General features: G+C 70.5%; 1 protein-coding gene across 2 annotated transcripts; it reads right to left on the reverse strand.

The window, feature by feature from the left end:
• Window positions 1-550: 550 nt before the first annotated feature.
• On the reverse strand, window positions 551-23,230 carry TBX21 (T-box transcription factor 21). 2 transcript variants are annotated; one of them, XM_068918935.1, is made up of 6 exons: window positions 9,281-9,792; window positions 2,574-2,728; window positions 2,331-2,452; window positions 2,042-2,200; window positions 1,336-1,397; window positions 551-1,232 (listed from the first exon to the last, which is right to left on the reverse strand). In XM_068918935.1, the coding sequence occupies exons 1-6, from the start codon at window positions 9,790-9,792 to the stop codon at window positions 608-610; spliced, it is 1,635 nt and encodes a 544-aa protein (XP_068775036.1). In that variant the 3' UTR covers window positions 551-607. The 2 variants fall into 2 exon arrangements, with proteins under 2 accessions (XP_068775036.1, XP_068775037.1); XM_068918936.1 differs by lacking the exon at window positions 9,281-9,792 and adding an exon at window positions 22,716-23,230 and having other exon boundaries at window positions 553-1,232.
• Window positions 23,231-23,327: the final 97 nt, after the last annotated feature.

Here is a 23,327-nt window from a genome sequence, read left to right on the forward strand (position 1 = left end):
GGGGGGGGGAATGCAAATCCGGCTGCTCCGGGGTCCCTTAGCGCGAGGAGCACCCCCCCCCAATGCCTCAGTTTCCCTCCCCGCTTGCCCCAGGGCAGGCGAGCAAAGAGGCGCCACCGCGAACCACAGCGTCCCCTTTATTGCGATATGCCGCTGCCCCTGCCCCCAGAGCGGGCCCACGGCGGGGGGGGGGGGGGGTCAATAAATACTTCAGCATTAAACCCCCTCCTTCCCCCCGCCCCCCCCCCAAAAAAAACAACCCACTGACCACAAAAACCGGAACAGAAACACCGCCCCCCCCCCACCCCAGCCGCCTGCTCCTGTGGGCGCCGCGGGGGGCTGAGCACCGCCGTGCCTGCAACCCCCCCCCCCAGCTGCGCTCAAGTCTTCTCAGGACATGGGCTTTAAATAGGGGGGGGGGGGGATGCGGTGGGCCGGGGGGCGCGGGTACAGTCTCCGCAAGGGGCTCGGCCCCAGCCCCGCGGCTGCCCACGGCACGGCCAGGGTGCATCGGCTCCCGCAGCGTCGGGGTGCCAAATTTGCACCCCCCCCACCCCAGCTGGGTCCTGGCCCCCCCACCCTTCCCCAGATTTAGGCGAGCCGCGGCTCAGGTGCTGTAGAAGCCGTAGTAGGCGGGCTGGGCGCCGGGGTCCTTGTCGAAGAGGTCGCCGTTGCGGGCGGCGGGCGGCGGGCTCTCGGCGCTGGACGGGTAGGGGGACACGCGCCGCCGCTTGCACTCGCCCTCGTAGAGCCCCCCGCCCGGCCCGTCGCCCGCCTTGCCCTCGGGCCAGCCCGCCGCCTCCTTGCCCTTGCCGTCCTCCCGGTACCAGCCCAGCGGCGGCGCGGGACCGGCCTTGGGCGCGTAGGGTGGGGGGCTCCAGGCGCCCGGCGCCCCCAGCGCCCCCTCGCCGTAGTAGGGCAGGGGCGGGCGGGCGGCGGGCGGCAGGGCCAGGGGCTTCACGCCGTAGGGCAGCAGCTTGCCGCCGCCGTAGCCGCTCTCGTAGGCGCCGTACTCGGCCGGCGGCTGCTGGGGGGCGAAGTACCAGCGCGGGGCGTCCTTGGGGGGCAGCGGCAGCGGGGCCCCCCGCTCGCCCCCGTAGTAGCGGCCCGGCGGCAGCGGGTATTGCTCGTGCAGCAGGGCCGGGAAGCGGGCGGCCGGCAGCAGCTGCGGGCAGCCGGGGCCGTCCGGCGGCGACGGCGTCAGGCGGTCGCCCTCCGAGGCCGCGTACATCCTGGGGACACGGCGGGGCTCAGCGGGATGCTGCGGGGTGAGGGGGGGGGGGGACTGGGGGCCCTCGGAGCCGGGGGGGCCAGCCGGGGGGGGGAGGTACTCACGAGTCAAAGTTGTCCCTGAAGCCTTTGGCGAAGGGGTTGTGGTCGATCTTCAGCTGGGTGATCTGGGGGGGGGGGGGGCACAGAGCGTGGGGCACCAGGGCTGCTGCCACCTCCCAGCCGCAAGTCCCCCCCCACCCCAGTCCCTTTGCCCTCGAGCATCCCCCATCTCACTTCAGTCCTTTGCTTGTCCTGAGACCCCCCCCCTCCACAAGGTGTTGCCAGGACCTGGGGGGGGTCCCAGACTGTGCTGGGGGAGGGTCCTGGAGGGGTGCTGTGATGCTGGGGACCAGGGTGCCAGTGGGGTACCAGGGTTTCTGTGATGTTGGGGGGCTGAGGGGGATACTGGCAGGGGGGTACCAGGGTTTCTGTGATGTTGGGGGGCTGAGGGGGATACTGGCAGGGAGGTACCAGGGTTTCTGTGATGTTGGGGGCTAGGGGGATACCAGGAGGGGTTACTGGGGCTGCTGGGGGGGGTGTACTGGGGGCTGCTGTGCTACTGGGGATGCTAGTGGGGTACCAGGGGTTTCCACAATGCCGAGGCCTGGGGAGATGTGGGGAGGGGGTACCTGGGATGCTGGGGGCGAGGGGTAGATGGTACCTGGGATGCTGGGGGCAGAGGGATGCTGGGGGGATACTGGGAGGGGGTCCTGGGGTTTCTATGCTGCTGGGGCCCCGGGGGGTGCCGGGGGGCGGGGGTCGTACTCACGTCGGCGTTCTGGTAGGCGGTGACGGCGATGAACTGGGTCTCGGGGAAAGTGAAGGTCTGGGTGTGCGGGGACTGACAGGCCTCCTCGCCCTCGCCCTCCTTCACCTCCGTCACGTGCAGCCGGGGCTGGTACTTGTGCAGTGACTGGAGCACGATCATCTGCAGCAGGGGGGCAGCGGGCGGTCGCGGGGGGCGGTCGGGGGGGCCCGGGCTCTGCAGGCAGGCGGCACGGCCCGGCCCGGCATTGCACGGCCCGGCCCGGCATTGCACGGCCCGGCCCGGCTCTTACCTGCCCGACGTTGTTGGAGGCCCCCTTGTTGTTGGTGAGCTTCAGCTTGCCGAAGGAGACCTCCTGGCGCATCCAGTGGGCGCCCGTGTTGGGCGAGTCGGGGTGCAGGTAGAGGCGGTTCCCTGCGGCAGAGCACCCCGCGGTTGGGGTCGTGCCCGTCCCCGGGGGCTGCGGTGCTGGATTGGGGGGGGGGGGGGAGGCACCACCCACGGGGTCAGCTCAGGACAAGGGGGTGCCCCGTACCTGGCATGTTGCCCTCGGCTTTGCCGCACTGCACCCACTTGCCGCCCTGGTAGCGCCAGTGGTGCTGGTCCACCAGCACGACGTCCACGCAGACGTTGTAGTGGGCCATGGGGTTGAGCCCCGAGAGGCTGAAGCTGAGGAACGGGAACATGCGCCTGCGGCAGGGACAAAAGCACAGCAAGCATCACCCGCGGGAAAAGGGCCCCCGCGCGCGTGGGGAAACTGAGGCAGGGCGCACTCCGGCCCCTGCTGCCGCCCGCGAGCTGCTGACTGACCCCGGCAGCTGGGGGATGCTCCGCGGGGCCGATTCCCCCCGGCCGGCATCTTCCTCCCCCTCCCCGAGCACCTTCCGCTTCGGAAACCAACACCGCTGCTATTTTGGGCTGAGCATCGGGCTGCGCCAAGGGCAGGAAGGGGACGGGACCGGGGGGGGGGGGGGGGCCACCGTGCAGCCCCCAGATCTGCCCCCAGCCATGCACGCATGTGCCGGAGCAGGGGAGACCCCAAACCTGGCCCTCGGGGCGAGAGATCTGCCCCCAGCTCTTTCTCTCCTCCCTTTCCACCGCTCACCCCAGTAGCCCCAGCTGGTCCCAGTGGCCAGCTCAGGTTTGCAGCCGGGGCAGCAGGGCCTCGCGCCCTGGCCGGGGATGCCAATTCGGAGCGTTCGCCCCCTGCACCAGCGCGGGCCTTCGGCAGGTCAAACTGGGCCATTTTGGCCCCCGCTGGAGTCTCTGGCTTTTGGAGACCCAGGCTGCAAACCGGCCCCCCACCACGGGCGTTAACCCCCTCAAACGCCCCCACCTCCCGGTCCCAGCGGCCCCGCGCAGCGCCCGGCGCGGCGGCAGCAGCGACAGCTGGGGTGAGCCCGCACCCACGCTGCCACCGAGGGGGAGCGGCACCGAACGGCCCGGACGGACAGGCAGACACACGGGTGGATGGACATCCCCCCCGCCCCGCAGCGCCGCATCCCAAACTGCTGCCCCGAGCCCTGGCCGTGCGGGAAGCGAGCGCGAAACACCGGGGCGATGGAGCGGGGGGATTTGCCCCCTGCAGCAGCAGCCGCCGCCGTTGCGGGGCCAGGCTCGCCGCCCCCCACCCCGTTTTCCCCAAGCACCAGCGTTTCTCATAAAGCAGGTGCCGGGTTTCTCCGAAACGGCCCCGGCGAGCCCTGCGCGCTCCTGCGGCCGGCCGGGGGGCTGCAGCGGGGCGTTTGGTCGGGGAGGGACCCCGGACCTGACCCGAGCCCGGCCGTCAGCCCCGGCGAGAGCGGCCGGGACGGACGGATGGACGGACAGACCCTCGGGAGCGGTGCCTGGCCCCGGGTGGCCACCGGCAGAACGGGGCCCCGGCGGGTGGCAGCAGGCTGGCAGAGCCCTCGCCCCGCACCGGCACCTTCCCACCGCGGCTCCGGGGCAAAGCCCCCAGTTTTGCGCCGGCCCCGGGGCCGACTCTCCCTTTGCCTTCCCCAAGCGGGGGTCTGGCACTGCCCCAAAGCCCAGGCAGGGCCAGTCCTGCTCTGCCCAGCTCCAGGGCTCAGCACCCTTTAAGCGCTACAGGGAAACGTGAGGATCATCCCTGCTCCCCCCGTTACCTCTGCCAGGACGAGGAGCTGCGGTAAAGCAGGGACTAACCCCCCTGCACACCCTGCGGCAGGGGGAGCGGCGGCGGCGGGGAAGGCACCGCGGAGCACGGGCAGACAACGCCGGCGTCCCGGCTCGGCCCCTTCCCCGAAACCCCAGATAGAGCCAGTTCCTGCTCCAGGCCCAGGAACGGGACCCAGGAGTCCTGCAGGGATCCCCCCACGCCGGCACCAGCCCTTCCCGCACAGCGTTTCCCCGCAGCGACCGCCGGGAAAGGGGCTCCGTTGCAAATCCAACCCCGTGCAGAGAGCTGCAAACTCATGACAGGGCTAGCAGGCTCCTGCACGCGAAGAGCTGGGGCGGCAGGGATCTGCACCCGCGAGTGGGTCCCCTGTCCCCTGCCCCAGCGCACGGGGCATCACCGATGTCCCCGCGGCCCCCGGGAGCGCGCGGCGGCAGGCAGGCAGCCGCGGCGGCAGGAAGCGCCGTGCGGGGCCGGGGCCGCTCGCGCCGGGGAAGGCGGCGGCATTTAAAGACGAGCGGAAAGAACGCGTTCAGCCTGAGCCGGGCGCTGGTGACTCAAAATTGCCCTCGCGCGAGAGCGAGACAAAGAAAAAGAAAGCAGAGGCCGGGGCGAGGAGCGCGGGCTCCGCGCGGGGCACGTCGGCGAGCATCGCGGCGCAGCGCACGCGGGCGCCCAGGGACGGCCGAGCCCTCGCGCTCCCTCCGGCCACTCGTGAGCCGAAAGCGTGCGGCCTCAGGCTCAGGCAGCCGCTGCGGGGTCCCCATGCCGGCAGCGCTGCCCCGCGTCCCAGCCCCGGGGACCCTGCAGCCCGGGACGCTGTCGCCCTGCGGAGCAGCATCCCTCCGCGTCGCTCCGCGTCCCGCTGCCCGGCAGCTCCGGCTCCCGGGGGCTCCTGCCGACCGAGAGCGAGGATTAAAAAAACAAAAAAAAAAAGAAGAGAGGTTTATCTTTTAAACGCTACCGTGGTGCAAAACCCAGGGCTCAGCCGGTGCGCTCGAGGGTGGAGGCAAGGCCCGAAACCACGCACGCCTTGCGGTTATTTTTAAATCCGCTCATGCTCCCGGTGCCGTTTCTCAGGCGGGAGGTGCCGCGGTGCGGTGCAGGGGCCCCCCACTCCCCAGCTCAGCCCCCGAAGCTCTGGTTTCGCCCCGTTCGCGTTTTCCTTTCTCAGGCTCCCAGGGCGGATGCTGGAGCCCTGAAAGGGGCTCCTGGCTCTCCGGGGTCTCCGCTCGGCTCGGGGACCCCCACCGCCGCCGGGGTCCGCGCCGGGGTCCTGAGCCGCCTCGTCTCCTGCACCAGCGCCAGCAGCCGCCAAAGCCGTGGCCGCGGAGGAGACCGGCGCAGCCACCTGCCCCCCGCGCCCGTGGCACTGCTGCTCGAGCCGGGCGCCCGCCTGCCCCTCCGGGTGCGGGAACGCCAGCCGCTGCACGGCGCAAACCAGCCCCGCGGCCTCCCCCCTGCCGGCGAAGGCAACCCGTGCATCCCCCAAAGGCATCCTGCCTCGGCCCAAGGCCGAGCCAAACCCTCGTCTCCCCCAGACGCAAAGGCAGCCCGCTTCCCCCCGAAGGGCAAAACCAGCCCCTGTTTCCTCCCCACCAAAGGCAAAACCCGTGCAGGCCCCAAAGGCAAAGCCAAACCCTGCGTCCCCCGAAATGCAAAGCCCAACTGTGCCCCCCCAAAATGCAAAGACAAACCGTGTCCCCCAAAATGCAAAGCCAAACCCTGTGTTCCCCCCAAATGCAAAGCCAAACCCTGCGTCCCCCAAATGCAAAGACAAACCCTGTGTCCCCCCAAATGCAAAGCCAAACCCTGCGTCCCCCAAATGCAAAGACAAACCCTGTGTTCCCCCCAAATGCAAAGCCAAACCCTGCGTCCCCCAAATGCAAAGCCAAACCCTGCGTCCCCCCCAAATGCAAAGCCAAACCCTGCGTCCCCCCCAAATGCAAAGACAAACCCTGTGTTCCCCCCAAATGCAAAGACAAACTGTGTCCCCCCCAAATGCAAAGCCAAACCCTGCATCCCCCCAAAATGCAAAGCCAAACCCTGCGTTCCCCCAAAATGCAAAGCCAAACCCTGCCTCCCCCAAAACGCAAAGCCAACCGTAGCGTACCAAAAAGAGCCCGCGCCCCCCGCCAAGGGCACAGCCCAGGCCCGCGCCCCCCGCCAAGGGCACAGCCCAGGCCCGCGCCCCCCGCCAAGGGCACAGCTTCGCAGTAAAAGGCAGAGGCAGGAATTCCCCGGGCCCTTCGCCCCCAGCCGCCCGCCCGCGCGCCACGGCGAGCCCTCGGGGGCTTTCCGCAGAAACGCTGCCCCGGCGGGGCGAGCGGAGCCTCGAAGGCCGCGGCGGGGCGGAGGAGGGAAGCGGGGCCTGGGCGAGAAACTGGGAGGAAATTTTCTTCGCCCCGGGAGGAGCGGGCGAGGGACGGCGTGGGCGCTGGGGACGGCAGCCTGTCGGAGCCGAGGGGGAACGGGAAGGAGCAGGGCAGGCAACGCCTCGGAGCGGGCCGACCCAGGGGGTCAGGCTGGGAAGGGGTGAAACCCTCCCGGCAGGACCCGCAGCATCCTTTCCCCTCCCGGAGGCCGGGTTTGTCCCCGGGGCCGTCGCCGTGCTTTCGTCACCCCCCCGCCCAGCCCCAGCCCTCGCTGCCCTGGCAAAGCCACCCCGCGCCCCGACCCTGCCGCAGCCACCCCCAAATCCCCGACGCGCCGCTTCCCAGCCCCACGGCGCCCCCCGAACGCTGAGACCCCAACGCGCGAGGGCTCAGCCCCGGCGCTCAGCCCCGCCAGGCGTGCCGGCCGGCGCCAGCACCCCCCCCCCAAGCCCACGTTGGGTTTTTTTCCTGTGTTTCAGTAGTGCCACAGCCAGGCCCCGCGCCGAGGTTTTTGCAAGCAGCAGCTCGGGGTCTGGGGAAACGGATGTTTTGTGGCTCCGAGTTTGACGTCTCCTCGGGGCTGGATTCGCTCCAAGCCCCCCGCGAGCCTCCCCCACGCGGAGTCACCTCCCCCCCGCCCCGAGCCCCTCTGCAGAGCCCCGGCCGTGCCGTCACCCGGGCACGGAGCTGCAGAAAACACCCTGAATTCACCCCGTTTCAGGCTGGGAGCTGGTGGCAGAGCCCAGGCGCACTTTGGGGCAGAGAGGAGGGATTTCACCAGACCCCCCCCCCTCCGAGTCCCCCCGTCCCCCAGCACCGGCTCCCGGCCCCGAGCCACCCCGACACAGCCGGAGACGGCCGTCGCCCCACCGAACCCACGGGGAAAGGCAGGAGAGAAACGATGGGGCAAATTTCTGTGGGTTTCTGTGCGACCTGAGCGACGGCATCACGAAGCGCACGGGAAACAATCATGTCGGGCGCCGAACGCGCCTGACACCCCTTCCGCCGGCGCCGAGCCCGGGCTCAGCCCAGCCGCGGCGGGACCCAGGGCGGCGCGCGGCCCCCCGTGCGGGGATGCGGCCCCCGTCCTTGACGGGGATGGTTTCTTACCGACCGGCCCGGAGCCCAGCGACGGCGGGGAGCCCCCGGGAGAGCAGGCCTGGGAACGTAACGTGGCAAACGAACCGGCCCTAACGCGTTTAGACTTCCAACACATTAAGCAGGTTGGTTTCAGCATCGAAGTGACACCGTCTGTCTCGGCCGAGGAAAGGAAGAGGAAAGGATGGAGGGGGAGAAGGGAGAGGAGCGCGGCCGGCAGCCCCCCCGCCTGCCCCGGGGAGCGCGGCCGAGCCGCCACGCTCTCCCGCGCCTCGGCCCCCCGAGAGCGCCGCAGGCGCGGGAAAAGCTGCCGAGAGCCGAAGGAGCCCGCGGAGGGGTGGGATGGCGGCTGGGGGGGGGGGGGGGGACAAAAAAATCACTCTAGCAAGATGAAATTTTGCCAGCTGGAGCCCGGGGCACGCGGTGCATGCGCGGGAAGGGCCTCCCCCGGCTCCAGCCCCGGCTCCCCCTGCCCCACGTCACCCCAGGGATGCGAGGCCGAAGGAGCGGCAGCGGCGGGCGCCCGGTGTTGCGGTGCTCTCCTCCGCTCCACGTCAGGGGAACCGGGCAAATCGCACCCGACCCCCTGCCCGCTCTGCTCCGGGGAGGTTGGAGCCGCGAGGCTGTGAGCTGCGGAGCTGGTTTGAGCCCCGGCCGGCGGCGTTCCCGCTCGCGCCCCGCTGGGGAGCGGCCTGGATACGGACCCTGGCGCACGTTCAACACCCTTCTCCGGTTCGGGGAACTCGCAGCCGGGGAAGGAGGCGGCGCGGAGGGGGCCAGCAGGTGCCCGGCCTGGGGGGTCACCGCCAGTTGCTTGGGCACCCGAGCGCTTGCCGAAATCTCCCCTGCCGGTCACACTTGGCGGACACGAGACCTCTGCCTACCCCGGCTCAGCCCCGGAGGCGCCTGGGCAGCCGGGCTGTGATTCGGGGGAGGCCGTGGGGTGGGAGATCTCCTTTCCGGAGGCAGGAGACGGGGTGCAGGGGGGGCTCCAGGCTGTCACCCACCCACCCACTGCACCCGGAGGCTGGTGGGTGCTGGCAGCACCCTCCCAGGCCCCAGCTCTCGGCTCTCGCTACTTGTTGCTGTGCTGAGCTGTGGATCCGGCCCGCGGGTTGAGGCTGGATAAAAGCTGCCTATCGGCCGCCCTGTGCAAGCGCAATATCCGAGAGAGCTGCCCGACATGAGCAAAGCCCGCCGGCACCTGCGTCCCAGCGAGCGACTGCGGTCCCCCACGCCCTGCTGGGTCCTGGAGGGGTCCCGACCGCAACGCACGCTGGGGACAGCCCCGTGCCGGGAGCCCCAGACACGTCCCCCAGCGCCTGCCCTGGGCACGGACTCCCTGTCCCTCTTCTCTTCGCATCAAGCCTCGGCTCCCCGAGAAAGGGAGCCCGGGGTGGGGGGGGCTGCGCTCCTCCACTCGTGTCTGCCTTGCGCACGCAGAGGGACCCCCCCCCAGGGATCCCCAGTACTGCCCGCTCGCACGAACCCCCCCAACCCACCCCCTCCCAAACCTTTTTTTTTTTTTTGGGGGGGGGGGGGAGCACCGTCTCGGTGCCCGCGGCCGAGGCGCTCCCGCCTTCCCCCGGCTGCCCCGGCGCCCCTCGGCGGCGCGTCCCGGCGGCGGCTCACCTGCCCTGCTTGGTGATGATCATCTCGGTCTGGTGCTTGTGGAACTTGGCCCAGAGCGGGTAGTTGTTGAGCATCACCTGGACCTTGCCGGCCGCCCGGTAACCGGGCAGGGCGCAGAGCGGCCCGGCGCGGGGGCACAGCGGCGGCGCGCCGGGGGTGTAGGCGCCCTCCGCGCCCGCGTACAGCTCGGCGCCCGCGTAGCCCTCGCCCGCCGCCGCCGCCGCCGCCGCGTAGCCCGGAGCGGCGGCCGGAGCGGCGGCGGGAGGCGGAGGGGCCCGGTAAGGCGGGCACGGCCCCAGGAAGCGGCTGCCGAAGCCGGTCGGCACTACGGGCGAGCCGTAGGGCAGCGGCGGGGCGGCCGGCTCCGGTCCGCCCGCCTCGCCGTAGTAGGCGGCGGCGGCGGCGGCGGCGGCGTCCCGGGGGCCCGGCGGCTCCTTGGCGAAGCTGGCGGCGCCGCTGAGCATGGGGACGGCGGCGCTGGGGGCTCCCGTCGCCGGCTCCAACGCGCCCATGGACGGGCGGAGGGGCGCCCGGCCCCGCTCAGCCGCTCATAGGGCCCCGGCCCCGGCGGCGGCTCCGGTGCCCCGCGGCGGAGCCCCCCGGAGCCGGGCGCGTCTCAGCGGCGCCCGCCGCGCTGTGCGCCCGCCGCCCCCTCCATGCCCCCCCGGGAGGGGGGGCGCAGCGAGATGGGGCGGAAAGGCGAAAGCAAGGAAAGGGGGGGGGGCGGTTAGCCAAAAAAAAAAAAAAAAAAATTAAAAAATCCCCAAACGGAAAAAGTCCCCAAAGTGCCGTCGGGGGAGGGGTGCCGGCGGCGCGGGGGGGCCCGCCCTGCCCCGCTGCTGCCGGTGCCGGCGCCGCCGCGCTCAGCGCACCTGCCCCATCCCCGCCGCCCCGCGCCTCTTATCCAAAGAAGCGGCTCCGCGCCGGGAGCCCCGCCCGGCCCCGCCGCCCCGCCCCGCGGGGGCGGGGGACGGGGACACGGGGTCACCGTAGGGATGGGGACACGGGCGACCTGGCGGACACGCCAGGACGTGGTGACATGGGGCGCTGGGGACGTGGGACAGCGGACGGGGGATGAGGACCCGGAGGAATGGGGCACACAGGAAGGGACAGGGGACATAAGAAGGGATGGGGACACAGGAGGGGATGGAGAACACAGGGCACGGGAAGGGCTGCAGACACCGGGGGGATAGGGGGGCACCGGGGGGATACAGGGACACAGGGGGGGACAGAGTTTGCATGCGTAAGAGTAACCGGGGGGACAAGGCAGGGACCCCGCTCCTGCCCCTGTTTTGGGGCTGTGCACAGGGCGACAGGGTAGCACTGGGGTCCACTTAAAGCCCCCCTCCTCCTTCTTCCCAGGCCCCTCAATTATTCCATTAATTAGCCAGCTTGCCCAGGAGTGCCCATGGGTGCTGGCTGCACCCTCTGCACCCAGCTAGCCCCCAGGCCCACTTCCTTGCCCCGGTGTGGGGGCAAACAAGGGCAGCCAATGGACCCCGAAAGGGGGAGAACATGGCCTTCCCCCAAACTCAGTCCCCCCTACCTCTGTGCAGATTTTGGGGTGCCCCTGAGGCCTCCTGCACAGCCTCATGCTAGTTATTTGGGGTTTCCCACACACCCCCCCGCACCCTGGCAGATGCGGCTGGGGGGTGGCTGGGGGTCGCACGGCCCTGCACCCGCTTGGCCCCCGGGCGTCTCCCACGGCCAGGCTGCACGGCGGCTCCGTCCCGCCAGCGAGAACCACGCACGGGGCACCGACGCATGAGCAAAGCACCCGGGGCACAGAGAGAGGTAAAACTGAGAAGCGTTTGCCCTCACTGTTGTGTTTTTTAACCGCCACGAGATGGAAATGCAGAGGCTGGAGCTTCCCAGCGGCCTTTTAAGCAAGTTCATGGCTTTATTTTGAAGATGAACAGAAGAAAAAAGGAAAGGACCAAGCCCATCACCTGCCAACGAAGGAGAAACATCTGCAACTTGGCGTGGGGCTGGCGAGCTCATGGCAAGCCTGCAGTCTTGGCGCGTGGGACCTGGCTCGTCATTTAGGCCGCTTGGCCAAGCCAGGCTCCCTCCTGCCCAGTGTGGGAACGGGGACCGTTCCCGGGAAAGGGGGTTGTGGTGGCCCCAGGAGCAAGGCCCCGTCCTGCTTTTGGCCCACCTTCACCTTCACCTGGGTTCGGGGTGGTTTCAGCTGCCCGGGAGCCTCGGCGTGCTGGGGATCACCTCCGACGCCTGTGTCCACCCCATCCTAACCGTCTTGGGTGCCCATGCCTGCCGGCTGCTGTGCCCCTTCCCATGCCCCTCCCAAGGCCAGGCCTTTCTGGCACCTGCCCTTGACCCAGCTGCAGCCAGGGAAGTCCCCCGGTCCCCTAGAGCCATCACGAAGGCAGTTTGCTCCAGAGGGGCTGCTTCCCTTGGCAGCTTCCCAAATCCGCGCTCGTCAATACTTTCCATTCCCTGTGGGACACCGGCTGCAGGAGGGCGGCGGGGCAGTCAGCTCCCTTCTCATCCCACATCGTGAGATACCTCTCAGCCCTCCCAAAATGACCCGAAAGGAAGAAAAAGGGCCCAGGGAGGACATGTGGGTCTCTACCAAAGCCACCAGCCTCTAAATCCCCTGGGCTCTGTGGCTCTGGGTTTGCCGGCACCAGCCCGGCCTGGGGGAGAGGGACCACGTCGGGACGGGGATGGTGCTGCTGCCCCGGGGAGGGAGCTGCAGCAGGACCTTGGAGGGGTCGGGCTTGAGGGGCTGGAGGAAATGGGGAGTTAAGGATGTGCAGGGTGGGGGCAGCAGGCTGGGCCGGTGGGGGGCGGATGGACAGGACCCCGGCGTCCTGGCAGTGAGTCACCTCCGGCTTCTGGACCCAGGGGTCTCTATAGGGGGTTGTGTATTGGCCCATCAGACACAGCTTAACAGCCATTGGGCAGGCTTTTCACCAACCTAATTGTTTAGAGGGGTCCCCGGGCTTCAATCTCCATGCAAAGCCTCCCTGCTGTCCCCCCCCCCAACCCTTTCCGGCTCCCTGCCAGCTCCTCCCAGCTCCGTAATCCCCTGGGAATTAGACGGGGAGAGGGCTGAGGTTGGGGCATTGCAGCAGCTGTTGGGCCGGGGGATTTTGCCCAGAGTAGCCCCCCGCCCCGTGCTCAGTCCTGGCCTGGCATGCGTGCACACGCAGGCACATGCAGGTACATGCAGGCACACGCAGGCACACGCAGGCACACCCCCAAAACACCCATGGCTGCACTGGGCAACCAGGTGCTGCTGGGGTGCAGCCAAACCCTTTCCCCAACCCACAGGCAGAAATCACCCTGCAAAGTTTCCAACTGTGAAAAAGAAAGGGGGGGGGGGAAACGGAAATTTCCAGAAAATTTTTCTAGGAGGAAAAATAAAGGCCAGGGGGGCAAAGGCGGGGGGGGGGGCGGGGGGAACGACTCATTAAAAGGAGAGAAGAAAGTGCTGCAGCACATGTGTTCCTTGACGTCACGACGTGCTAATTCATTCCCGTTTTACCATCGCCGCTGAGGATAAATTCACAGGCACACCCCCCCGCTGCGGGATCAGCCGTCGCGGCCGCCGGAGAGACGCTTCTCGGGCTCACGAGCTTCCCTGCTGAGCCCGTGTCCGGGCAGGCGCTTGGGCCGGGGACACGCTGCCGCTGCCACCACCCCGCGTGCCCCCGGCCCCGGGGTCGCAGCCCCGGATGGGTCCACCGGGGTGGAGGTGGCTCTGTCCTCAGGGATGTCACATCCTCCCTGTGCCTTGAGTCACCCCCCCCCCCGTGGTAAAATGACACCAGGGCCACTGCCCTCCCTGGGGGACGCAGCGGGACTCCTGGGGTGATGGTTGTCACTGCGGTCACAAGTGTCTCTGCCAAGGAAGGGCTCGCTCGGGGCTGGGAAGGGGAGGAGAGCCGGGAGCCGGGGGCTGCATGTCCTGACTGTCACCTCGCACAGCCTCCGACAGCCCCCGGGACAGGGGATGCCCACAAGCATCTTTAGCGCCGTGATTTCGGCTTGATCCCCTCCGGCGCGGGGTCCCTTGGGATGGGACTTTCTCCAGGCTGAGTGCTAAATGCCTGTGCTCAACCCAGCGAGATGGGGGTGAGCGGTCCCAAAAACAGCGCTTTTGGGGCTCCCAGACCTTCCCGGCGATGGGGACTCAGGGATTTCAAACCTACCTGCAGCCTGGGAGCGGCTCAGCACCAGGTTTACCGCAAGCCCCCTGGGCTCCGCAGCAGCAAAGCTGCCTGGGCAGTCCTCGCCCCCAAAGTCCTTCCTAGCGGGCAGGAGACCTGGGACCTCCTTTGGGCTTGGGGGGGGGGATTACCAGCCTGCCCCGTGCCTCAGTTTCCCCCTCTCACTCCCCTTCGGGGTCTGCCCTCTGCAGATGGCTGGGGCCAGGCGGCAGGCCCGTGGGAGGATGGAGGGAGAAGCTGAGTGGGAAAGCCCGGGCAGCGGGCGCTGGTGGGGGCGGGCCGTGCCCCAAGTGCCCGGTCCCTCTTTGACGCCCGTCTGGTTTCCTGTGCTCACCGAAACGCCAGCGCCCGCAGAGGGCCGCCCCGGGGGAGGAAACGGCTCACGCTGCAGGATATGCCGTGTGGGCTCAGGCCGTGCGCACTCGCTGCATCTCATGCCCTGCCCAGCACCCTGCAGCCGCAGGGCCTCCGCTGGACCCGGCTGCACCGCAGCTTCGCTCCCGAGACTGGCGGCAGCGTCGGCCCTCGCCGGCCCGGGGAGACTGTCTCATCTCCCGGGTCTTTAACCTTCCCTTTTACCTGCTGGGTTGCAGAGCAGACCCTGCCTTGGGCTAAGTCCCAGCATCGTCCCGTGCTGTGCTGGGGACCAAATCTTGGGGGTCCCCCTGCCTTCCTGGGGGGGGGGGGGCTGGCTGCGTGGCACCGGGCAGGGCTGCAGCTCCCCAAGCCTGGCTCTCCCCAAGTCGTGCTGCCTCCAAGCCCTGCAGTCCCCGTATCCCTCCGTCCTCGGATCCCGCTGTCCCCGCGTCCTGCCGTCCGGGCCAGCGCCCAGGTGGATGCTGCTCCCACGAGGCTGCAGAGGGGATTCACTTTTCCAGCAGGAATTTGCCTGCTAGGGACAGAGGGGAAACTTGGGGGTTATTTTCTTAGTAAATCACATTGTTCCTGTTTTCATTATTGAAATGAGCTTGAACGCGCAGGGCACCCATGCAGCTAAATTTGGTCTCAGGGAAAAAACAAAAATCCTCCCCCCACCCCGGAGGAATTTGCATCTCGCTGCTGCTCGAAGGCAGCAGGTTACTGAGAAGTTCATGGAGGCATGAATGCAAACCGCAGCCTGGCGAAGCCGGGCCGGCCACCTGCCAGCTGCCCAAGGGGACACCGCCGCGCCGTGGGCACGGGGACCCCACCGACCCCCTGCACCCGGCCGTGCTCTCCCGGGCGGCAGCACCCGGAGGCCCTGGCTCCGCAGGTGCAAAAGCGGACGAGCGCCCGTGAGTCAGCAGTGGCAAAGCCAGCCGGGTGCTGTGAAGTCAAGGGGCCAAAACACGTCGGGGTATAAAGGGGAAGAGCTCTGCTGCGGCACGGGCTGCCGGGGGCCAGCTCCGCGGCGGCGGCGGGGTGCAGAGCCCTGGCAGGATTGGGCCGGTGCACGCGTGCTGAGCGCCCCTGGCAGCGCGGCCAGCCCTGGGTTGCATCGTGGTGCCTGGGGAGCAGCCGGGCCCCGCGTCCTCTGAGTCACATCGGGCAGGGGAAACTGAGTCGCAGAGCGCTGACATGCCCCAGGCTGGTGGCAGAAGGGGCAGAGGGCCCCGGGTGCCAGGGGGGGCTGCTCAGGCCTGGCCTCGGGGGTTTCGGCTGCCTCCCCGCTCCGCTCCTCCGCAGCCTCCGCCCAGCGCCTCCGTGCTGCCATCCCTCCTCCTTCCTGTCCCAAACCACGCGGCAGTGGCTCGAGCGGCACCGCTGCGCTCTACCCCAGCCGCAGCTGCGTTTCGGCAGCCCCCGCGCGAGGCACAGCCCTGCCGGGGGTGTTTTGGGGTATGGGTGGGACGGAGCGGCGAGACCACGAATCCGTCCCGCTCTACAGCTTTCCCAGAGCCCTCGGAAACCACCTCACCCCTCGCTGGACAAATCCTGGCCGGGGCAGAAAGGATGCTCCGGCTGCTGGTCCTTGCTGCCGGGGCAGGAGCTTGGCCCGGGCTGCCCTGGGCTGCAAAGGGAAACTGAGGCAGGGAGCGCAGGTGGCGCAGGGTGGAGGGCAGCTTGGTGCTGTGCAGGGGGGGGGGTCTCTGCACCCACGTCATGACCATGAACCCCACGGTCCCCGGCACGGGCACGTGGGTGCCCGGGTGCACGCGGGTGCATGCACGCACCCCCGGTGCCCGCACTGGTGCTGGGTGCACCCCGCACCAGCCGGTCGGATGCTGAGCCTGGATTATAAATTGGTGCCGTCCTGGAGGGGGGGGGGCCGTGTGCCTGCCAGTGCCGGCACAGCCACGGCCAACGGCTCCTTAATCTCGGGGAAGGAAACGGGCTCCGGTTACCGCGCTGCCCTCGGTGTAAGGGGAGAGGGACAGGAAGAAAAGTCATTAACATAGTTTCAAGCCGGTACCATCCAAAAGCGGCCGGGCGCTGGGCCCCACGCCGTTAACCCCTGCGCCACTCGGGTCGCTGGCTGGCAGGCGACGGCGTCTCTCGCCCGTGCACGGGGCAGCTTCCCCGCTCGCCGCCGCGCCGTGGGGCATCGTTCCCCCTGCCCCGGTTCTGCCCCCCAGCGCTGACCCACCACAGCACGGGGAGCAGGGAAGCGTCTGCGAGCATGGGTGCAGCACCCATGCATGGGTGTGCAAGGGGGGGGTACAGCACCCATGCATGGGCGTGCAAGGGGGGGGTACAGCACCCATGCATGGGTGTGCAAGGGGTGCTTTGTGTGTGCAAAGGGGCTGGGCTGTGCATGCATGGATGCGCCAAGGGGGCTGCTTAGCGTGCACGCTTGCAAACGCGCCGCTGGGTGTGCAAGGGGCTGCTGGGTCCACGCACGGCCGTGCAAGGGAGGCTGGCGCGAGCGTGCGAGGCCGCTGGGGCCGTCACGTGCCCGGGCGCACAGCGGGGCCGGCGTGCGAGGAGGCCGGCGGGCGGGCGGACAGGCGCGCCAGGACCCCCGGGGCCGGCGGGGGGAGTCCGTTTCACTCCCCACCCGCCTCTCCCTGACCTCTCGTCTGATTCCTGTACGCCGCGATTTGCTTCAGAGGGAAGCAGATTTCCTGTGAAAAGCCGCGTTTCCCTCCGGAGCGCTCCCGGGTGTCTGCAGCCCCTGTCTGCCCGGCTTAGCGTAAGCGCGCGGCGCCGGGGCTGGGGGCGAGCGGCGCGGGCCCAGCGCGCGGGGGGGGGGGGGCGGCCGCCGACGCGGCGGGCGCGACAGCTCCTGCCCAAGCAGGGGGTCAGGGCGCCCGGCGAAGCCGCGCGAGCCCCCCTGCGCTGTGCCCACCCGCCAGCCGGGGTCCGGGACCCGGGATGAACCTGCCTTGCTAGGTGTCGGCGGGAGCCGGGGTGGGGGGCTGGCAGGGTGCTGAGAGCCCCCCAGGAAATAATCCGGGTGGCAAATATCCGCTGCGGCGGCGGGGATTCGCTGCAGCCCGGCGGGAGACGGGCGAGAGGATGGGGACATGGCAGGGTCCCGACATCCCTGAGATGGCGTCTGGGCTGCTGCAGCCTTGCAGAAGAGCCTGCAGGGTCTGATCCTGCCTCGGGAGGGTCCCATCCTGCCCCAGAGGGTCTGATCCAGCCCCGGGGGGGGGGGTGCGGGACGCAGGAGGCAGCTGGAGCCGGGGCAGGTGGGGGGGGGGGGATTTGCAGCATGCCAAACGGAGGAGCCGGCGGATAAAAATAACGCATGCGGCCCTGCCAAACGGAAGTGGAGGTGTCAGCGCCGGCTGCTCCGGGAACGGGGCCGGGAGCAGCGCTCGGGTGTCCCGGCCCCCGCCGGGGAGCCCTCCCGCGCAGCACCTGGGCCCCACAGGAAAGGGCTGGGATAGCAGCGCCGGACAGCTGGGTCGCCCCGCGCCGCCGGCTCCGCGCCTCCCAATGGCACCGGCTTGCAACGGGGGGCGGGAGGGGGGGAAAACCTTAAAATAATGGGAAACATCCCCGGAGGAGCATCGCTGCACCCGCATCGCCCCGGGGAGGGGAGCTGCCTCCGCGCACCGGCGCGGGGAGAGGGGAAGCCCATCAAACCGGAGCCCAAAGCAGCGGCTGGGTGCGCACCGGCGCCCGCGCGCCCGCACCCGCCGAGAGCCGGCCGCCGCCGAGCCAAGCGCTCGCGCGAGGCCCTGGCCCTGCGAGCCGGCCCGGCTCCTCGGCGGCGGAAAAGGCCTTTCGGAAATGCAAAGTGACAAATGATGCCTCGCGTGCATTAATTGATGTGACGCGGGGCTGACACCGCGGCCCCACCAGGGGCCGGCGCGCGGGAAGAAAATCCAATCAAATGTTAAAAATAGGTCAGAGGGAAGGAGAGAAAGCCGTTTTAATTTCAGCAGCTAGTTAAAAGAATCCGCCCGCGGCTACAGACTGCTTCACGCAAGCCCAGGCGGTGACACGGGAGCCGAAAACGAGTGAGGGGCACAAGGCGGCGGGTGCGCGGGGCGGCCCGGCGGGCGCCTCTGCCCAGGCAGAGGGGAGACCCCCACCTGGCCAAAAGCACGTCCCCAAACGTCTGTTTGGGATTGGCTCCTAGGGCAAGGGGGTGCATTTTGGGGGTCACCCACTGCCGTGCCAGAGCTCCCCGAGCCGGGCTCAGAACTGCCCGGGGTCGGCCTCGAACCGGCGACCTTGCCCCCAGCGCGGCGAGCAGGGCCAGACGGCCCCCAAAAGCCCCGTTGCAGCATCTTTCCCGGGAGGTTTTGCAGCCCGGCGCGGCTTTGCAGGGTCTCTCCGGGCCCGGGCAGGGCCGGCGTCGCAGCGGCTCGGCCGGGCACCGGGTGCCGGTCGGCGGTGGCCTCAGGGCCCGCGCCGGCGCAGCGCCCCGGCGGTCACGGCGAGTTCAGGCCAGCAGCGCCGCTCGGACGCCGATGGCCCCATGCTATATTTAGAGCCGTGGACGGGACCACTGGGCTGTCCCCAAAGGCCAGCGGGGGGACACGTCCGTCCCCCCCCCATGCCGCGGAGCCCCCCGCCGACAGCGGGGAGCAGCAGCGTCCCCAAATGCCACCGTGGCCGCGGCGGGGCTGGGATGCCGCGGGTGGGCCCGAGCTTGTTGTTTTCCCATAGACCCCCCCCCAAAAAAAAAAACCACACGCAACCCTCTGCTGCTCGATACGGGTGACCCCGAATTTAACCCCACTTACGGCGTCGGGAGACGCGGCCCCCAACGCCGATCGGTTGTGACAGCCGAGCGCCAAGCTCCCCCCGGGCGGGTGCCGGCCGCAGTGGGGGGGCGCCAGGCCCCGTGCGCCCCCCCGCGTCACCGCGCGCCGGCTCCCGTCACCTCCCGGCAGCGCCGGCCCCGCTCCCGCCGGTCCCCAGGGGTCCCGGTGGCCCTTGTCGCGCCGCAGCATCTGTGCCAGCGCTGGGCACATGGCAGCCGGGGCCGCCCCCCCCCCCGCCGTCGGCTGCGGCGCGAAGTCGCTGCCCTCCTCGTCCTCGCTTTAGCGTCACGCCGGGCTCGGCGCTGGCCGCCGGCACCCTGCAAACAGCCCTGCGAAACCTCCCGGGTGGCCCCGTCCCCAAATCGGACCCGCTGCCGGTCCCGGGTGCGAAGCAGCGCCGCAGGCAGGTGGCACCTGGTTTGGGGGGGGGGGGGCAAAAACGGGCCAAAAACGGGCCAAAAAGCCTCTTTCTCTCTCCAGGAAGAGCGCCTGCGGAGGGTCCGGCGGCTGCCGGCGCGCGCGCGGGCCGGGGGCCACGGTGGGAAGCGGGCGGCCGCCGGGTCCCCGCGGGCCGGGGGCGCCGGGGAGGCCCGAGGCGCTGCAGCCCCGGGCGCGCGGCGGGTTTCCCGCGGGCGGCAGGAGATGGGCAAAGCCCCCGGCCGCGCTGCCTTCCCCCTCGGCCCCTCTATTTCTTATAAACGCCTCGGCCGGTGCTCCCCCGTGACACAGCAGCTCTGGGGCTTGTGGTTCAACCCCAGGGCTCCGGCTTTGACTCACACCGGATCCGCGGCAGAGAGGGGCCTTTCGGCGCCCACGGCTGGAAAGAAACGTTCACGCGGGCAGCAGCGCCGGGCGCTTCCTCGCAGCGCGCCCCGCGCCGTTTCCTATAAAGGGGCCGTTTCTCCGAAAGACGGGGTCCCGCCGGCGCGGGAGGCGGCGGCGGGTCGGAGCGGCGGCGGCTGCCCCAGGTGGGCGGCGGGGGGGGGCCGGGGTGCTGCCCGGAGGCCGGTGCCGGGGGGCCACCCTGGCTGCCAGGGCCGCGGCGCCGCACGGCGCCGGGGCGGCCGAGGGTCGGTGGGCGGCAGCAGGGAGGCTCACGGCAGGCGGCCGCCACCGCCGGGACGGCGAGGAGCCCGGCTGCAAGGGGCCGTCCCCGCCGCGGGCGCTGCGAGCGCCGCTGCGGCCCCCGCTCGGCAGGAGAGGCCGGGGCCGCGGGCGGCCGCGCAGCCCTGCCCCTGGCGTGGAAGCGGCCGAGGGAAACGCGGTCCGGGAAAGACGTCGGCTCAACCCTTACGAGACAGCAGAGCATCCCCCGGCCGCCGCCGCCGCTGCCTCCCGCCGGCCCGGGCTGCCCTCGCCCCCTCCGAGCCCCGGCCGCCGGCAGACGAAATAGAAAACCGAAGCAGAGAGAATCGCTTGTTTTTTCCCCTTACCGAGAGAAACACTGGAAAAGAAAAAGAAAAAGAAAAAGAAAAAGAAAAAGAAAAAGAAAAAGAAAAAGAAAAAGAAAAAGAAAAAGAAAAAGAAAAAGAAAAAGAAAAAGAAAAAGAAAGAGCCTACTGGAAAAAGAGACGTTTCAACTGGCCCAAAACAAGAGGGTTTTTTTCGCCAGGAAAAAAAAAAAACAGAAAAAAAGAAAAAAAGAAAGTTGCCACATAGGAAACGCAGAGCTGTGCATCAGAGCGAGAGCGGGGAGGGGACGCGCGGGCCTGGAGCCACCGGCGATGGGGACCCGGCACCGAGCAGAGTCACCGCTGCTTCGGCGTCTCCCGGCCCCGTCCGCGCCGGGGCAGCCGGCAGAGCCGCGGCGGAGGGCGAGGGGGCACAGGGAAGGGCCGGCGGAGGGCCGGCCGCCCGCCAACGGGTCCAGACAGGCCTCTCCTGGGGACATATCCCCCCACCCCGGCTGCGTGCCAGGGGGACGGTCCCCCCCCCCAGAGAGCTGCTCCTCGCCAGCCCCGTGGTCGCGGCAGGATGCGGCCCGCGGGAGGCCCGGTGCAGCCCAACCCTCTCGCGGCTGGCGCGGGAACGGCTCGTCCCTTGTCCCCCCAGCCGGTCCCCCCCGCCGGACACGGGACCCCCCCCCCCTACACGGGACCACCCCCCAGCCCTGCACCCACATGGGGACGTTTTGCCCCTGCCCGCGGGAACCTGCCGGCTCGTCCCGCAGCGCCGGCAGGTCTGTGCCGCCGCCGCATCGGCGGGATGCAGGGCCCGCGGCGGGGGGAGCCGCTCCCGGACCCCCGCCGCCGGCTCCGTCGCTCCCCGCGGGGCTTTTGGGGGGCTCGAGGGCAGGCGGCTCCCAGCGCCCCGAAACGCGGCGCCGCGGGCCGCCGGAGCAGCCCGGCTGCGGGGCGGGGGGGCCGCACAGCGCCGGGGGGGTGCCGAGCCCCGCCGGGGGGGTGCAGCCGCTCGGGCCCCGGCCGCGCCGCCCCGGTGCCGCCGCCGCCAGCCCTGCAGCACCGGAGGGGGCGAGGGAGAGACCAAAACCACAAGCCAGCGCTGCGGTTTGCAGCTCTTCGGTGAGCTGCCAAGGAGCAGGAGGAGGCGCTGGGGCGGGGGGCGCAGAGGAAAGGGGGCTGCGACCCCCCCCCCATCAGCCCCGTGCACGGGGGAAACTGAGGCACGGGCTGCCGGCGCCGGGGGGCTGGTTCCCCTTGCGATGGGGACGGGGAGGGGGTTTCTCCCCCCCGCCACCCCAGAGTGAAGGACACGTGCTGCCCCCGGGGGCGGGTGGCCCCCCCCGGGCCTGAGCCGGGCTGGCGGAGGGGCGAGAGGTCACGGCCGGGCTGCGGCGCTCGTCCCCGCCGGCCCCTGCAGCAGCCTCGGCAGCACCCCGGGGCGACGCCGGCCGCTGCCCCCGCCAGCGTCCCCAGCGGGGACCGGAGGCAGCAGCCTCCTCGCCGCCGCCACGCAGCATCTTTGGGGGGGGGGGGGGGGCACCGCGCTCCAGCCACCCGAGCCGAGCGCCGGGGGCACCGGGGACCGTGCACGTGCCCTGGGCGCTGGTGCGTGCACCGGGGCGGCGGGGGGGGGGGGCCACGCGCCGCGACCCGGAGCCTCCTGGGGCACCCGGCGCAGGCGAGGTCCCGCACAGAGCGGAGGACGACGACGGGGACCCCCCGCGCCCGGCACCTCCAGGAGGTGCTCGCAGCCTCCTGACTCATCGGCACCCACCCCCGGAGGGAAGCGGCGCTCTGACTCGCCCGGCGGCGATGAGTAACCGCCGGGGCACCCAGCGGCGCTTGACGTCGATCACGTGATTTAGAAAAAAGGGAGAGAAGGCCGCAGGGAGAGTGGGTGGCGGGAGAGGGAAGGGGGCAGGCCGGCCCCGGGGAGGGCAGCCGGCCGGGCCCCCCCGCAGCCCCTGCCCCGAAACCCTTACGGCCTCAAAGCGGAGTCGCCGAGCCGAAGCAAAACCCCCTGCGGCTCGTTTTTCCGGGGCCCCCGTGCCCGGGAGGAGCGCATCCCCGCCGGGCTGGGCCCCGGGGGCAAGGGGGCTGCTCCCCCCCTTTCCGCCCCCCCCCCCCCGCCCCGGCGGCAGACGTAGGGAGCAGCGGCGGGCGCACGGCTGCGCCGGCGGCAGCGCGCAGCCTATCTGCTTCGCACCATCTCGCCGGCCCTCGGCTCGCAGCCTGCCTGGCGGCGGCGGGCTGCCGATCTGCCAGCTCAGCGCCTCGCCCCGGCGAAGGCTGCGCCGCCCGCGGGCCGCACCGCCAGCCTTCCCCCTCCTCCTCCTCCTTTTCCGCGTTGCAGCCTCCCCGAGGCGGCTCTGCTTGAGGTTGGAGGCCTCCGCAGAACGGTCACAACTCATCACACAGGCGCACCCTGCTACACCAGGCAGCGGCGGGCATTGTTGCAAGGAGGCGAGGGCCCAGCGCAAAACCCCGGCGGCCGAGCCCAGCCGGGGCTGCCCAAGGGACCGTCACCGAGGCGTCGTGCCCCCCCACCCCGTTCCCCCCCTGGGGATCCCTCCCTCCCTCCCTCTGCACCCCCGAGCCCCGAATCCGGAGCCGGGCCGCGGGCTGCTCCCCTCCCCTCGCTCCTCGGGGCTCTGCACCCCCCCCCCACCCCGGCCGCCGGCGTTTCGCTTACCCGACACCTCGCTCGCTGTTTGCTTCCTCTGTGGTTTCAGCGCCGCTGGGTGCCGGAGCCGCACGCCTCTCCCGTGCCCGCGCGCGTGTTTTTCTCGCCGAGCAGCTCCCCGCCGGCTTCGGGCCGCCGCTTCGCCCCCCCCCTCGCTCCGCACCCCGCTGCGGTGCTCTGCACCCCCCGGGTCCCCATCGCCTCCTTTTTATGCCCCAAACGTCCCAGGGACGTTCACGGTGCCCGGGACATCGCCGCGGCGAGCGGCTCCGGCGTGGAGCGGGGATGCTCGGTGCCGCTCGGCAGGGAACGGCAGCCCCGAGCGGGCGCTGCGGCCGCGGGGGGGCTCGCGCCCGGCGCACCCCGAGGTTTCCCGGGATGCCGGCCAAGCTCCGGGCTGCGTTTTCCCAGGGCGCGAGAGGGGGGAGGCCAAGAGGCCCCCACGCGGCCGGGCGCCAGCAGCAGGAGCCGGGCTTCGGCCGTGCCCCGAGTTTTTGTTTTGCTTTTGATTGTCCCATTTCTTCTCACCCGTTCCCCCCACCCCCCCGCCCCTCGCCAGCAGGACCAGTAAACCTGAAACATGCCGCGGTGCTGGGAACGGGGCCGCGCAGGTCGCTGCAA

Source organism: Struthio camelus, chromosome 25, assembly GCF_040807025.1.
Source record: "Struthio camelus isolate bStrCam1 chromosome 25, bStrCam1.hap1, whole genome shotgun sequence".
NCBI classification, from domain to species: Eukaryota; Metazoa; Chordata; class Aves; order Struthioniformes; family Struthionidae; genus Struthio; species Struthio camelus.

What these genes read in the sequence shown, in the direction of transcription:
- TBX21 (XM_068918935.1), bottom strand. Translation starts at nt 9,792, where the DNA reads ATGGGCGCGTTGGAGCCGGCGACGGGAGCCCCCAGCGCCGCCGTCCCC. An exon ending in CCTCCAACAACGTCGGGCAG is followed by an intron (nt 2,201 to 2,330) that starts GTAAGAGCCGGG and finishes CCCCTGCTGCAG; the next exon opens with ATGATCGTGCTCCAGTCACT. An exon ending in CCGCCTACCAGAACGCCGAC is followed by an intron (nt 1,398 to 2,041) that starts GTGAGTACGACC and finishes CCCCCCCCCCAG; the next exon opens with ATCACCCAGCTGAAGATCGA.